The 16,652-nt window shown below is 46.4% G+C and overlaps 1 protein-coding gene across 1 annotated transcript in view; it reads right to left on the bottom strand.

Annotated features, from left to right (window-relative positions):
* The window catches only part of LOC147724906 (uncharacterized), a 1,184,129-nt gene that overhangs the window by 913,359 nt on the left and 254,118 nt on the right, over positions 1-16,652 (bottom strand). Inside the window, exon 7 of the mRNA XM_086918126.1 lies at positions 9,463-9,498. Coding sequence (XP_086774252.1) covers positions 9,463-9,498 — 36 coding nt within the window. The remainder of the gene's footprint in view (positions 1-9,462; positions 9,499-16,652) is intronic.

Below are 16,652 nucleotides of genomic sequence, written 5' to 3'. Positions count from 1 at the left end.
CGAATTACTATCATGTTCTCTGGGTCAGTTAGAATTATAAGATGTTATAATCAAACTGCCTATTCTGGCATAAGGGGACAGGTAGCCTTGCAATAGTGAAAAATGAAAATGGCTGTAATTCACTATTAAGATATGCCACACCCATCAGGGTATGTCCTGCCTTTTACATACATTGCACCATGCCCTCTGGCCTACCTTAGGGGTGACTAATATGTAAAAAAGGGAAGGTTTAGGGACTGGCAAGAGGGTGCACTTACCAAGTTGACATGGCAGTACTAGACTGCACACAGGCTCTGCAATGGCAGAATTAAGACACACATTATAAGCTGCTTGGGTGGCAAAATCAGTGCTGCAAGCCCACTAGCTAAAGAACAAAACAGTGGCCAATACTGGATTGGATTCAAACTAGTCTGGTAGTGACCTTTATGAATAAAGCATAACGGTCCGTCTTACGTCACTAGTTAATTTTTATTTTCTTCACTAGTTGAGCATTGCAATTTTAAAACAATGTCACAAATACTGTATGGATGTACAAAAAATTATAAGATTAGACATATCAAACCGGTAACTTTATACATATTTACAATTTATACACATCCTACCAACAACACTCATACTTCACTCACACAACTATACATAAACAAAACAATGAGGCCCTTTGTCAACAAAAGTCTTAAGTAATAGAGCCTGTAGATGGTATTATGTTCCTGGTTCAAGCTATTTACAACTATATTTAATGAACACAAATTCTTATTTTAAAGTCAAAGATAGAACTTTTTTTAAATAAATATTCGTGGTTGACAAAGAGTCCAATCAAGTCAGTTCAGGTCGACGCGTTTCAAACCCCTGATAGCGGGGTTCTCATCAGGACCAACATTTTCTTGTAAATACGGTCAATGACCCAGGTCATTTTAGGTAGAAAACCTTCAATATCCGTAGTCACTCTCTACGATCAATAGAGGCAAAATACCGGGCTCTGTGGGGGTGCCCGTGTGTTTTCTTATTATGCTGCGTTTGAATTACACCTTCTTTAGGGTCGCCGGTCGCGTCTAACAGTAATTTGGCAAATGAACGCCCACTAGCAGCATTTGATCTACAGGCCCTGGGCACACATGGTGCACTGTACTAGGATCTGACATGCAAATCAAATAATCCAATCATGGAGTCACTAATCAATACATGAACTTAAAATAGGGAGAACTTGCACTGTGGCATTGTATAGCAGTGGCACGGTGCCCAAAGCATCTAAACCAGCAAAAACATATCAAAAACAGAGGAGGCAATCAGTGAAAAATGGAAGGGAGATTCACACCAATGGTACCAGTTCTAACAACTAGATAGTGTCCAAACACACAAGGGGAAGGATGGATGGGTCAGTGAGGAATCTGCATCTAGCTAGAGTCTCTACCACTAACAGCATTACCAAAGGTAAGTAACTTGTTATTCTGATAGAGATTTCTAGACAAAGATTCTTTACCTCTAGAAGGGATCCCAATGCAATACCTATTTGGAGGTAAGTCTGTGAAAGGACTAGAACAAGATAGTACAATAAGACCAATAGGCCAAAGTGTCCCATTGATACTGACTACATTGGTGTCTAAGTTCTGGGACCCGAGTGCCCCTTGATACTAGAGGTGGAGTCAGACTGGAGCCAGAGGTGGCCCTGTGGCAGGTCCGACCAGTGCAGAGGGTGTACCCATTGACAGAATATATGGAAAGCCTCTCAGCTCCATGGGGCCTGAAAGCACACCAGAGAGAGTCAACAAGGAGAGGAAAAGTTGGACCATTGGCTCGCAAAATTTTCAATCAGTTTTGGAGTGGCAGTCGGCCCTGGAAACTCAGGTTGTGTCCGGACAAATTGTGGGAAAGGTTAAGATGTTGATCGACTTCAGGAGCAAGGTCAAGAAGTATGCCACTGCTCTGTGCCACCTCAGGAGAGTGGGAGTCGTGGAAAGGGGACAAGTCCCACTTAGATTTCTTTCATTTTTTCTTCAACTTACCTGAAAACTTTGATTAAGACAAAGACTGGCATCTAGAACAACTCATGTGACTTTAGCAACTAGAATGAGCCTAGGACCAAACCTTCCATTTGGACCGGTCCTGTCACAGCGTCCTCTGGCGCTTGAAGATATAGAGTTTCACCTCACGGTCTCATATGCCGATGGATTCATCAACGCTCAAACATTGCAGGTTTAGAATTGTGCCTCAGCCCTAGGCACCAGACAAATCTGATGGGGGTCCGTGGCAGATATTTGTTTGCAACAGTCCATACAAGGTTTAACACTTGTTGATTTGGGTGGTAGCATTTCCCTAACACACTGTTTACGAACTTTTTCAAGGGAATAGGAGTCTCAAAGAGAAGAGAGGGAGCTTTGGATCTGCATCTGGTGACACAAAAAGAATGGAACTGAAATCAGGATGTGGCATATATAGGCTTCCCATGTCATTTTGGGAGCAGAACGTAGTCAGTGCAGCGCCGCACAGTGCCACCTACTACTGAGAAGTTTCCAGATCCAGTATGATGTCTGGGGAATATTAAAGAGTTGAGGAATCTGTAGCTAGTATTCTCTATCTGAACTTTGATTAGTGTAGCTATCAAAGACCAGCCATGTTGATTATACTTGGGTCCGACCCACCCAGATGCAGGTGGACAATTCCTGCGGATTCTAAAATTACCTCTCAGCACATCTCAAGGTTTAAATTGATCTGTCTAGACATCCAAAGTTTTGAGTATTTGAGTTTTGCGTTCTGTTTTACAGTTAAGAGATTTAGAGATGTATATATTTATCATCATTTACTCATCTTATATACAAGATAGGATGAATTAGGAATCTTATATTATGTTATGCCATGTACAGCTTTTGTATGCCATGGTGGTTTTGTCACTGGTAGAACCAAAATAAATTTCCGACTTAATACTCTTCAACAAACATAACAGGAAACAAACAGCCAGGTTTAAAGTTGCTTCCTAAAGAAAAAGTAACAACAATGAAAAGAAAAACTGGCTTGAGGGTCAATAAACATAACGGACAAATATGGAAAGGCTCATATGGAACTCCCATAAAGAAAGCCAACCAAGTTAAATCCCATCGGGGTACGACTGAGGAAATTGGAGGAACACTGTGCTCAATCAATTCAGGAACCTCATTACAATAGGTGTCTTAAAGAGAAACAACTGGTTTTGAAGGCATAGAAAGGCTGCAAGGCTGCAATGTACACCTTGATAGCACCCCTCACATTACCCTGCTGTGATGGAGCCATTGGGAACTGGAAGATTTCAGACAAGCAAGCCTTCAATGAGTCCCCATGTTGTTGGCACCGTTCTCCAGTTTAAGTTTAACTAAACAACACACCAAGTGAGACATCTGTTCTAGCTTGCAGGATATATAGTAACTATGAGAAATTGGGTTGCTGGATGAAGGGGTAAAACCCTATTCAAGCAACAACCATAATCCCGGTAAGGGTGAACAACAAAGAGTAACTAAATTAACATGTCCTTAACCCTCTGGTAGCTTGACACAAAAGCAGACAGGCTTAAGTTAGAGGCAATGTGTAAAGAGAATATGCAGCATTAATACAGTAATAAAGTGACAGCATAACACAACAAAAATCCCACACCAATTTAGAACATAGAGCACATTTTAGTAAATAATGTGCCACCAAAATGAGGAAAATATAACCAGCAGAACCGTAGTTATGAATTTTAAAATTTTAAATGAAAAGCAGTGCTTAAAATATCAAATTGGAAACCGGGGAATATAATCATGTGAGACTAGGGCTGTTATGTTTCACACAGGTGCCCGATATAGGTTCCGGTAGCAACCAGACCTTTCACCTATGTTTCTCTAATATTACACTGCATAACGGTTCTCAGTACTGACCTTTTACCTAGTTACTGTAATGCCTAAATGACATGGGGTTTTCTCTGAAAACTAGCCTCATTTATTATGCATGAGACTACCATCTCCTGCAAAATGACAAGTATAAGGGTCATACCTTCTGTCATCCTAGTCCAACATGACACAGCATGGTATATCCCCTAGGGGTAACACATTGGGTATAGAAGCACCATATCTTTGCTGAGGCCGGAGAGGAGAAAAGGACTTCCATGCCGACACACAGACGCGAGATGCTGAGGTTCCTGATTGCAGACACCCCAACTCCCAGTGGTCTGACATCCTTTGCGGGGTGTCTAACTCAACACCAAAACGGGGTCCCACAGTAATGGGATTGACTTTATCCTAGAGGGATTCTTGGCACCACACCTACATACATGCCAGGTACATCTAGCTAGGGTCGCATTGGAGTAGTATGCATTTTATTGTCATGTATTTTTAGGTCTCGCTGAGCCAGCGCATGCGCTGCTCTGCAAGACATTTAGTCAGTGGCTTTTCAAAGTGCTACCACAATCTTTTCCTGGCCTCAAGCTTGCGTTCACGAGCACGTTCACAGGCGCATCTGCCATGTGGCTTACATGGCTCATTAAGCCTTGCTCTCCCAAGTGCCTCGCTTTGCCCCTCGCCCACCACAGAGCGCATCCCTGCAATCAATTTCTAGTGGCTTGTGGGGAGATCCCTTTCAGGACGCAATCCCTCACCCACCATAGGTGGCATGCTTCATCATCTGGGATTCTCATCGTGGAGAGAAAGCCTGGACTCGCCAAGGGCTACAACTCCCTCACTGAGAGGAAGGAGCTATGGGATGTTTTTATTCCTATGCTTACTAGGATATACTTTAGCCTTATAGCCCGCCATAGTGGGTTATACCGGCTATTAAAGGCCCGCTGCAGAGTTAAAGGTCCGAGCCAAAGGCATGGGCCTTTAACAAGGAAGCAGGACTTTAATAGCTGGTATAGCTCTGCTACGAATGGCTATAAGGCTATTAGAACATTCTGCTACTAGAGGGCATAATGTTCTAACAAATTAAACAAAGGTTTCAGGGAGTGCGAGGGGATTGAAATCCCCCAGGCTCCCTGTAGCCTTTGTTCACAGCCAGAGCTATGAACATAGAAGCATTGGAATGTTGGAGCTCTGGGCTTATACCAGCCATAATAAGCCCAGAGCACTCCATTGTTTTCAATGAAGTGCCCAACATTCAAAGTTTTAATAAATCCTACAGATGAGTAAGTCCAAAACTAGTGTGATGAGGGCGCAGTGGTACAAAAAGAAGAACTCTAAAGTGTAGGTGGTGAAGCTAAAACTGACTAAGAGCGATGAAGTTGCCTTTATTCGTTTGTTCTCGCTGCCAGGATTAAAAACAGAGCACCTGCAGTATGGATAGAAAACTGCATGTGTCAGATGAAAAAAGTAGGTCTACATGTATCAGCCTTGGGACCCATAATAGTGTTGCAGCTTTTGTCAGGCCCCAGGCATCAGACTGGATCCAAAGAATTTTTCTTCAAGAGTACCCCTGCGCATCGGTAGGTGGCGTCGGTCGACTCTGCGTTTGTCGTTGGAATCGTGATCGCCAGAATGACTTTGCAGTATCTACTTAGACGCCGCCCCTGCACTCTAATGTCAGTAGAGCCATGCAAGACACTGACCACTAGTACAAAAAACTAGGGCCCTGAAAGGGAGTCTTTTACCCTAGAAGTCAGTTCGCAGAACGGGGAGGATGGGTGTGGCGGTGAGGTATCCATAACTAATATATGTCTCTTACAGATCTATTGTTACCGAAGGTAATTAACTTGTTCATCTGAAAGACTATTTGTTATGGATTCCTCACCTTAAACAAGATACTCCGGCAATACCAACCCCGGAGGTGGGTCTGCATACTAAGTTCGCACCAGAAAGTCCTGGAGAATTGAACGGCCAAAGAAACCGTCTCTCCGGACTTGGCTGTCCAGTCAGTAATGTTTGGTGAACATGTGCAATGAAGCCCAGGTGGCTGCCTGGCAGATGTCATGAAGGGGAACTCCAAGTTCCAAAGCAGTAGTGGCTGCTGTCGCCCTGGTGGAATTAGCGCACAGCCCCACTGAAGGTTCCTTTTACGCTAAGGAATAACAAATTTTGATGCAAAGAACGACCCAACGAGAGATGGCCCGCTTTTGCATGGCCTGACCTTTCTTGGCACCCACCTAGCCAACAAAGAGCTGATCATCCACATGGAATTGTTTTGTGCGATCCAGATTGAAAGAAAGAGCACGTTTTGGATCCAGACGGTGGAGCTTCTCCTCCTCTTTAGAAGGAAGAGGCAGCAAGAAGAAGGTGGGCAAAGTGATGGTCTGTCCTATGTGGAAAGAGTAATCACTTTGGGAAGGAAAGAAGGCCTAGTGCGAAGGACAACTTTGTCCAGATGAACAGTCAGGAAAGGAGGTTTGGAGGAAAGAGACTGAAGCTCACTCACCCTTCGAACAGAGGTAATGGCAACCAAAAAGGCAGTTTTGAGTGTCAAAAGACTGAGAGGAAGTGAAGTAGGTCAGAACCAGGTTCAAGTCCCACTGGGGCATTACGAAAGGGATAGGAGGATACAAGTGAGTAATGCCCTTGAAGGAAACTATTTACAATGGGGGAGTTGAAAAGAAACGGTTGTTCTGGAAGGCGGAGAAAGGCCAAAATGACCAAAAGGTAGCCCATGGGAGTGCCCAGAGCAGAACCCTGCAGGGCCAAGGAAAGAATGAAGAGGAGAACCTCTGAAAGAGGGGCAGAAAGTGATTCACAGCCTTTGCTGTGCACCATCCCACAAATTTGTTCCAACTACAGGCGTATACTGTTTTGGTGGAGGGATGCCTGGCTGCCAAGATAAATTTACAGCCTTCGGGAGAAAGGTCGAACGCTGTCAATTTTCGCGGCTCAATCTCCACGCAAGGTGGTGGAGGCTGGACAGGTTCGGGTGGAGGACCGTCCCCTGCTGCTGCAACAGAAGATCCTCCTGAACGTCTGATTGGAGGATCAATGGCCACGTGCAAGAGCTCGCAATACCAGACTATTCGTGCCCAGTCCAGACCACAAGAATGACTGGGGCCCGGTTGCGCTCGATCTTCTTCAACACTCTTGGCAGAAGTGGTATAGGCGGAAAGACATATAGAAGACGGCAACTTCAATAGCAACAAAATGCATCGCCTAGCGAGTGCTGCCTTGGAAATTGCAATGTGCAGCACTGCTGACATTGGGCGTTCTCTTAAGTGGTGAGTAAATCTATCCGAGGCTCTCCCCACTACTGAAAGAGACCTTGCACCATCTCTGAGTGAAGACACCATTTGTGATCGTTCATGCACCAGCGACTCAGTTCGTCCACCCTATTGTTCAGAGAACCTGCAAGGTGTTAAACCACCAAGGACATGCCCTGATGTTCCAGCCACTTCCAGAGAAAAAGTGCCTCCTGACGTAGGGTCCACAACACACCCCACCCGTTTGTTGCAGTACCACATGGTGGTGGTGTTGTCCATGAACACCTGCACTACTCTTTCTTTGACGGAAGGAAGGAATGCCTTCAGTGCAAGACCAATTGCCAAGAGCTCCAGAAGCTTGATGTGGGGTCCGGACTCTACCAGAGACCAGAGGCCTCTGATCTCCACCTCTCCCATGTGGCCGCCCCACCCCAGAACTGATGCGTCTGTCTCCACTATGAACACTGGTTGGGGAAGAGAGAGGGACCTGCTGTTGACCCAATCCTGGCTTGTTAGCCACCACTGCAACTGGTGTGCAGTGCCCCCCAGGATCTGGTCGCAATCAGAAATATTCCCCTGATGCTCTGCCCACTGGAACTTCAGGTCCGACTGCAGAGCCCACATATACCACCTGGCATAATCCACAAGCAGGATGCAGGAGGCCATGAAGCCGAGTAGCCGCAGGGTAATTCTAAATGAAACCCGGGATAGAGGCTGAAAGATCAGAATCATAGCCTGAATATCCCAGACTCGCTGCTCGGGAATATAAGCCCAAAACTGCGATGTGTCCAGAACCGCTCCAATGAAAAGGAGCTACCGGGATTGTGACTTCAGAACATTGATGGTGAACCCCAGCGAATGCAGGAATTCAGCTGAAGTCTGGAGGTGGGATACAACAGCCTGGGGTGAGCCCGCCTTCAACAGCCAGTTGTCAGGATAGGGAAAGACTGGAACTCCTGATCTGTGCAGATGAGCTGCCACCACTACCATCACTTTTGTGAACACCCGAGGGGCGCAGGTAAGGTCAAAGGGGAGCACGGTAAACTGAAAGTGCTCGTGGCCTACTGTGAACTGTAGGTAACACATGTAGGCGGGCAGGACGAGGATGTATAAATAGCATCCTGCAATTCCAATGCTACCATCCAGTCTCCAGTGCCGAGGGCAGACAGGACCTGAGCCAATGTCAACATTTTGAACGTCTCCTTCCAGAGGAAGCCGTTGATGTTCCTGGGATCTAAGATAGGATGCAGGCCCTTGTCTTTCTTGGGCACCAGAAAGTAGTGGGAATAACAACAACAACCTACTTCTGAGGCAGGGACTCGCTTAATGGCTCCCTTGACCAGGAGAGCCATATCTTCCTGGTAGACAAGGGCCTAGTGATCATCCGACATGCAATGAAATTGAGGTGGCGTGAATGGAGGGGTAGGCTCGAGGGGAGGGAGTAGCCCCTTTGGACTATCTGCAAAATCCACCTGTCCGATGTGATGTTGAACCAGTGGGGGTGGTGATGCTGAATCCTGTCACCCACTGGAGACTGGTGGCCCTGAAAGGTCAGGCTAGGAGGGCTTGGAGGCTGCTGCAGGGGATTGGACTGGCCTGCCCTCACGTCCCCAGACCCACGATGGTGGACTGGCCTGCCCTCACGTCCCCAGACCCACGATAGTGGATCCCACCTCCCCGGCTGTGCAGAAGCTGGACAACTTGCACAGGCCTATGGCTCTGGGCGGAACGTGGCGAGGCACCCCGCCTGTAGCCACGAGAGGGGCTAAAAGCAGACTGCGCATGGCTAGAGGTAGAAGCAAGGCCTAAGGATCTGGCCGTAGCCCTTGAGTCCTTAAAGCTCTCAAGAGCATTGTCTGCTTTGTCGCTAAACAAGCGATGGCCATCAAAGGGCATGTCCAAAAGCATGGCTTGGACAACACCTGAAAAGCCGGTAGACGTCAGCCTGGTGTAGTGCTTGAGGCCTATTAAGGCTGAAACCATCCTGCCCAGCAAGGCAGCGGAGTCCAGTCCACATCGTATGGCGAACTTCACTGTGTCTCTCCAATCGGCAACTGCACGGGAGTGCACGGCCGGGGCCTCCCCTGGGGACTGTGGTAGCACATGCGCGACCGTGTTCTACACCGAATGGGAGTAACAGTAGAATATTAGATAATATGATTTCCTTCCAGGATTGCTTTACTCTGTACTGTCTGTACCCCAACAATCTCTAGAATGACCTAACTAGTTCCCACAAAACCATTTCTTTAGAATACATGTGGAAAATAAGAATATTAATAATTTCACAAATCAAGAGTGCACATATCTTACTGTAGAGGACCAACACCAATATTTAAACAGGCCAGGATACTTACTTGCTTTCGAACGACGGACAATTATCTTGGCAGAACCTGGTGAGAGTAAATACAAAGTTTAAAAGTAATACTTCATATTACATACAAAATACATCCTTCTGCAAACATTTTCTTAAATGCAACCAGAATCCTAGCCCTTAGCCAGGACTGTCTGAGCCCTTACAATAAACTCTCATGGCCTTTGAATCAATGGATTTAAAGCAATAAACAATGGGTTACTTACTTCCAGGAAGGCTATTTATGGTCGATACTCTAACTGCAGGTTCGTTACTTTGTGAATCCTCACCTTGTGAATCTCCCTACGCACTAAACTGGATTCAGAAACTGATGCAATAGCTACAGGTGGAGCCATAGCCAATTGTTGCAACTTCCACCCACCTCTGGACATGACAACACAAAGCTGCATGAAAGTGCCATTGCAGTATGCTGACTTCAGGTAAAACATTTCTTTCCATGCCAAAGACATGGAACATAGCAGACAAATGTAATGGTAGCTTGCTGTCTGCTAAGTCTAAAGAAGACCCTTATTAAATCCTGAAAAATTCTGCCGCCTAAACGGGAGGCAGGAGGGTGGTGAGGAATCTGCAGGTAGATTAACCCTGGAGGTAAGTAACTTAAGCTGCTGGATACTTCTAACCACAGAGTTCCCTCTTTGCAAATCAAAGTCAGAGCAATTCCCATTCCAAGGAGGTAGGTCTGAGGAGTGGACTTTACATGGGTCCGGCATAAAAGAGAGGGCAAAAATAAATTCTTTCCCTAAGGAAGTGTGAATCAATGCAGTAGTGTCTGATAATCATGTGAGCAGATCCTTACATGGCTGTTTGTCAGATGTGTTATTCTGGAATGCGCTGAGGGCAGTAGTTATTGCCTATGCGCTAGTGAAATAAGCTATTAGGATTCAAAAGGATCCTTTTTGGCCAAGGTGAGTAATTGCTTGAAGCAGAGGATAATTCATCAGAAGAAGGTTCATTCTGGACTGCCTTTCAATTGTTGGGCTCAGCAAACATCTGATTTTCTTCCCTAGGATCTCCAATAGGTTGATTGACAGCTACTAGTACCTCACATCCTGCATTAAAATTACATGTCAGCTGGTTTGAGAATATGCAGCTTTCGGTTTGCTAAGCAAGCACTTTAGAAGATTGTACAGATCATTCTTGAGGCTAAGGAAGATCGAAATGTGGGTCTTCCACTTCTGAAAATTGTCTTTTTTTATTTTTATTTCTCAACTTCTTTCTTTTTTTTGTCCTTCTCCTACTCCCTTCCTTTCCTTTATATTATTTATTTCTATCTTTGTTCTCTCTTACCTTTCTTTCTGTCTTGATTTATTTTCGTTTTTTGCGCTTTCACATTTTTTTTCCCTATTTTTTCCTATAACTTTAATTCTCTACTCCTTTCCCTTTTCCAGTCTTTATTTCTGCTTTGCCTTTCTCTTTTCTTTATTTTCTTCCTTCATTTTTAATTGGTGTTTATCTCTATAATTTGTCTTCCTTCACCTCCTTTCTTCCTCTAATACTCTTGCATACCTTTCTTTCGTCTCTTTTTTCTGTTTCAAATTTGTTTTTTACTTTGTTCTTTGCTATTCCTTCTTTCTTTGCGTCTTCCTTGCCTGTCATTATTTTTTACTTCTTCACTCCTTTTCTTAAAAGCTCTAGAAATCAACATTGCCTCAGCCACACCAGAGCTATCATGGTCAAGAGGGATTTTTGAACTGACGATGGTATCAGAGCAGTAGGGGAAAAGCATATAGAAATGTGTTCCGTCCTGCTTTAGTAAATGGTGTCTGTCTGTACCTAGAATTGTATTTATGAATAAGGTTGAGAAACTGCCTTTGCCACGAGTTAAGCAGCCTGAGTGTGGTAGTGGCAATATACAGTGTAGTGATCAGTAGGAGTGAACAGGTCGCATTTTACCTGTTTAACTGGAGTGAAGCCTACAGGCTCACTCGTTTAGCAATCTGCTCCTGTATGCTTAACTCACCCTTTGCCTATATCGGTATGGAGTGTAGAGCTGCGCAGTGCATGTGTGTTATATGCATGTGTTGGAGTTACTTCTGCTGTGACAGACTGCTTTCTGAAAGAGGGGCAGGGCAGAGGAGAGGGTGCTTCAAAAGGAAGCAGACCTTCAACATAAACTTCAAAGACTCAGACTCTGAGTCACTTTTGGTGTCTGGATAAGGACTTTAAGAAGGGTAGCTTGAGGCCCACAAAATTGTCAGCTGTGAAGCAACCAGTCGGGCTGGCGAGGAGGAGAAGGTCTGTAAACGTCTGTCTGTGTGCAGTACTGTGGTCAAGGCCTGCCAGTCTCCCAGCTGAGTGGGTGGATATCACCCAGGTAATCCAAGACCATCTGTCCCTTGCGCCTGAAGCACCAGTGCCTGCTTGGCAGCCAAGACGAGTATGCCCTGTGAGAGCATTGGAGAGAGTGTGATCTAGAGGGGGATCCAGGCAATTGGATACCTGTAGTGAGATGTGAGAAGATGGCTGCTGCACCGATCAGGTTGTTGCTGAATGCAGGTTAAATTTGGCGACCCAATATGCCAGTTGGGGCCACTGTGAAGATTGCTGCTGTGCCTTTTGTCTATGTACAGTGTGATGATGAACACTCTGCATGACGGGGCAAGGAACTGAGACTAGGCAAGGAGATTGGTCTGGTTGAGGTTGACACTGCAAGGAGGAGGTCGCCGTGGTGACCAGTGTGGGCCTAAACCTTGACTGAGGACCAGCACCAGGAGAATCAGACTGCAGACTATACATTGGAAGCATCCAAAAAAACTTACCACCATCAGAGGAGTATTGAGAACTCCTTGTTCACAGCCTCCATTGGACCATGTATGAAGAACTTGAAGAGACTCAACCAATCACTCTGTGGGTGACGAGTGAGGAGCTTACTGGAGGTAGACGCTGCAGCTTCAGCGCCAGTGAAGGGAGCATGCTCGGAGACTTCAGCCGCTCAAATCATGCTGATGTAGTTAAGACTGATTTACGAGCCAAGTGGCCCTAGGGGATTTTCCTGCATTATAGTGCTCTATGCTGGAACACTTTTGACTTTAAATAAAGAACTGCAGTGGGACTTCTGAGATTCAGATTACTAGTGGGCTTAACCAAAAGGATTCCTATAGTGACTAGTCACTACTGCTTTCGAGGTTGGGTAGCTTGCGTCCTCCTATGGCTAGATTGGGTGGAACGTGATGGGGCACCCCTTCTATAGCCATGAAGGGGCGAAAGGCAGTCTGCGTGGGGCGAGAGGTTGCCGCAAGGTCCAAGGATCTGGGCGTAGACCTAGAATCCTTGAAGTGCTCAAGCGCTGTGTCTGCCTCGTCCTGAACAGGTGACGGCCGCAAGGCCATCAAAAGGCATGTCCAGAAAGGTGGATTGGACATCCCCAGAGAAAACAGACGTCTTTAACCAAACGTAGCACCTAACGGCTACTGATGTGGAAACCGTTCTGCCGAGAGAGTTGGCGGTATCCAGCCCACATCTAATGGTGAACTTAGCTGCGTCTTGACCCTCAGCCACTACACGGGTGAGAACAGCCTGGGCCTCCTTAGGGCACTGTGGCAGAAATTGCGCAACTGTATGGGTATAGCGGCCCAAGAGGCATGTGGTGTTCACTGACCGCAGCGCTAAGCTGGCGGAAGAAAACATCTTCTTCCTAAGGTGGTCCAGCTTCTTGGATTCCCTATCTGGGGGAGCAGTAGGGAATACGCCCTTAGAGGACGAGGCCTGGACCACCAAGCTCTCCAGGATCGGGTGCTGGGAGAGGAAAAGTGGGTCACTCAGGGCAGGGCTGTGGTGTTGTGCAATCATCCCCCCATCCATTGAAGCCCCTGTTCTTGGGCCAGGTGTCCAGAAAGACGTCGGTAAGGGCTTCATTAAAAGGCTGCAGGGGATCCGAAGAGGCCACTGCCAGTTGAATTACCTCAGTCAGGAGGTTAGTCTTGACAGCCACAGTAGGAAGCTCCAGACCCAAGGCCTCAGCCTCTCTACGTGACACCACTGCATATGAAGATCCCTCCTCCGTAGCCACTGTAGGGGGGAGAGCATGCCAAGGTCTGGGGAGGTATCCTAACCACTGGCATCATCCAGTTCCTCTTGCCAGTCTGGCTCTTCAAGCTGGTCAGCCAAAGGGTCTACAGACCCTTCCCACCCCTCCTCACCCTCCTCTGGTTGCCACTCAGGGTGGTAGGGAAAACAGGAACAGACAGCAGTAAAAATGTACCTTCTGGCGCCAGTAACAAATGTCGAGCAGCGTCGGTCCAGTGCTGTGTCGAACTCGGGGGTGAGGCTGGGGTCGGCGCCGTTTGGCGGGTACAACCAGCACTGGGGCGTTGTCACTGGAATTGGCCCCGGGGAAGGTATTGTGAGGTAGACTGGCATCGATCTGGATCCAAACCTGGATCCTCGGGCTCCATCCGGTGCCTGAGCCGGAACCGCTGGCATCGAAGGCCCAGGCTCCCCAGCCGACAGGCGCGCCGGCAGAGTCAGGGTACCCAAAGATGCTGTGAAGCACTTCGTAAAAGGTTCCAAGCTGGGCAGGAGACACACTGGTTCTGGGAAAGGGAGGGAAACACTGAGCCGTCCCGGAAGTAGGCTCTGAAGACGGAGTTGGAGAGCGACGATGCTCTGGGTCCCGTTTTGCATTGGCCAATGGACGGGGAGAAGGTGAAGAGCGACGATGCTTCTTCATCTTCTTCTTGTGCTTTGACTTACCTGAGGAGTGCGGAGACTTCGATGACAAATGGTGGTGGCTCCGCGACCGAACCTGAGACCTTCCTCTTGACCGGTACCTCGAATTACGCAGAGTGGACTGCAAGGCCTCCAAGAGCTTTCGGAACCACTGCCACAAAGACTTCGGATTCATGGCTCAGCAGTCAGAGCACAACTTTGGGTCCTGTTCGTGCTCCAGTCACCAGAGGCACTCGAGGTTTTGGATCCATCACGGACATCAATTTGTGACAAGAGTCACAAGGCTTGAAGCCGGTCCGAAGACGGGACATCCCTTGAGCTACCAGGAGTCGAAGTCTCAAAAAAGGCATTGACAAAAGTCAAAAAAAGTTTAGTAAAAAACTGACTAAGGGGCAAGCTCTCTCCCGATCTGTGCTGGCTGGAGCGGAAAAAGAAAGAATTGATGCCAGTGCATAGCGGTGGCGTCTAAGTAGACACTGTGATGTCATCCCAGCGACCATGACACCCATGACAGATGCAGAGTCAACCGATGCCACCTACTGAAGCGCAGAGGTACTGCTAAGAGAAAAAATCTCCTGATCTAGGGCCCGATGTAGGTGGCCAATACTGGTCGGAAACGGCCGAATTCGGCCGTTTCCGACCGGTATTTGGCCTTTTGAGATGTAGGGGACCTTTTTTTCTCCGATTCGGTATTTTACTGATTCGGTAAAATTACCGAATCGGAAAAATACCGAATCGGTAAGTTTACCGATTTTAAAAAATCGGGATGTAGGTGGGACTACTTTCAGTCCCACAGGCCCTTCAGATTCGGTATTTTAACACCCAATCCAATTGGGTGTTAAAATACCGAATCCAGGTGTGCATGCACATGTGTGCATGCACACCTATGCCATGTGACAGACAGACATGCCCTTAGGGCATTTCTGTGTGCCACATGGCACACAAGCCAGTATTGGGGGTGCTAGAGGGTGTCAAAGTGACACCCCCTGCACCCTTGCAGAAATCGGTAATTACCGAATCGGTAAATACCGATTCGGTAATGCACATTGATTCCTATGAGCTTCAAGGCCCATAGGAATCAATGGGGGATACCGAATCGGTATTTACAGAATCGGTAAATACCGAATCTTACAGATTCGGTATTTACCGATTCTGAAATACCCACATCTCCCCCCCTCCAATTTACCACTTCTTAAATACCGAATCGGTATGATTCGGTATTTAAGAAGTGGTAAATTGGAGTTTACCTACATCGGGCCCCTAGTCTGACGCCTGGGGATAATTCTAAGATAAGGAATCTATAACCAATGGTCTCTTTCAGATGATCGTATTTTGATCTGCGGACATGTGTCCACCCCCTGTGTTTACCCTCTACCTGAGAAGCCTTAGACTGCTCAACCTGTGCTACCACTGAGAGTCAAGTGCTGAAGGGGTACTTGGGCCAGCTGCTCAGGATCCATAGTAGAAAGGGCCTCGGAAAATCAGGATTAATTCATGAATTTTTGGTTCATTTTTGTTCCACCTGTTTACCTAAAGGCATGGTGACAGCTTTAAGGATATGCTTTCTTGTAAAGCGATATGAAGTCTGCATGTACATAATGGTCATTGTTAATAATGAAATATATAGTTACAAATAACCTTCTGGTCTATTTTGTGTGTGCAAGCCTGACAGCACATGGACTTTTTCTCCATCGGAACCTCTAGTGACAAAATAAATGTGTACTATTGCTGCCACATGTTAACGCTATACCTAATTGTGAATCATTAATAGAGGGCCTGTTTCTGTATATCAACTAATGGATGGTGGGGCACTTAAGAAGGTCCTGGAAGTCTTTAGATGTCTATTTGTAGGAGTATAGTGTCAGCCCCTGTTTTTCATTATAGCCAATTCATACACAAGAGTAAAGGGACACAACAGCTCAATGGGGATCCTACAAGATACAGTTTTTATGCCATGAATAATGTGTTCTCCATTTAGCAGGACTGTGTAATTTAGTAGCAGCGTTTATGTTGAATGGCCTTTACGTGCCCTTATAAAATCTTTGTATTAGGCATTAGTTCAGGATGGATTTCATTACGCAGAATTAGCTCTCACTATTGAAAAGTTTGAAGACCCCTTTCTAGAATGTATACATGCACCAAGACATCAGCCTGTACATTTGCCAGTCTCGATTTATACCCTATCCAGAAACAGAATCAAGACTGTTTAATACATGTGAAAACCTCCTTTTGGCCTTTGTTGAAGACCAGTAAACAACCTAGATATGCCTTGACCTTTCAGCTGCATACTACATCGGCACTCTTTCACGATTAAGGCTACGCACATATTCATAATCAGTCACAAGGTGAACAGGGGTAGGAGACTGTAGCAAACAGGCCAGTGAAAGCTGAAGAGGGTGGGGAATACTAGACCACAAGACAGGGGGTTCAATATAATTACTTTCTGGTTTTGGGTAAACTTAGTGCATTAGAGGGGACCTGTATGTATGGCCATTTGAGATAAAT

Source organism: Lissotriton vulgaris, chromosome 4_1 (genome assembly GCF_964263255.1).
Source record: "Lissotriton vulgaris chromosome 4_1, aLisVul1.2, whole genome shotgun sequence".
Lineage (NCBI taxonomy): Eukaryota > Metazoa > Chordata > Amphibia > Caudata > Salamandridae > Lissotriton > Lissotriton vulgaris.
The sequence above is the reverse complement of the archived record's forward strand: the minus strand, read 5'-3'. Positions and strand labels throughout refer to the sequence as shown.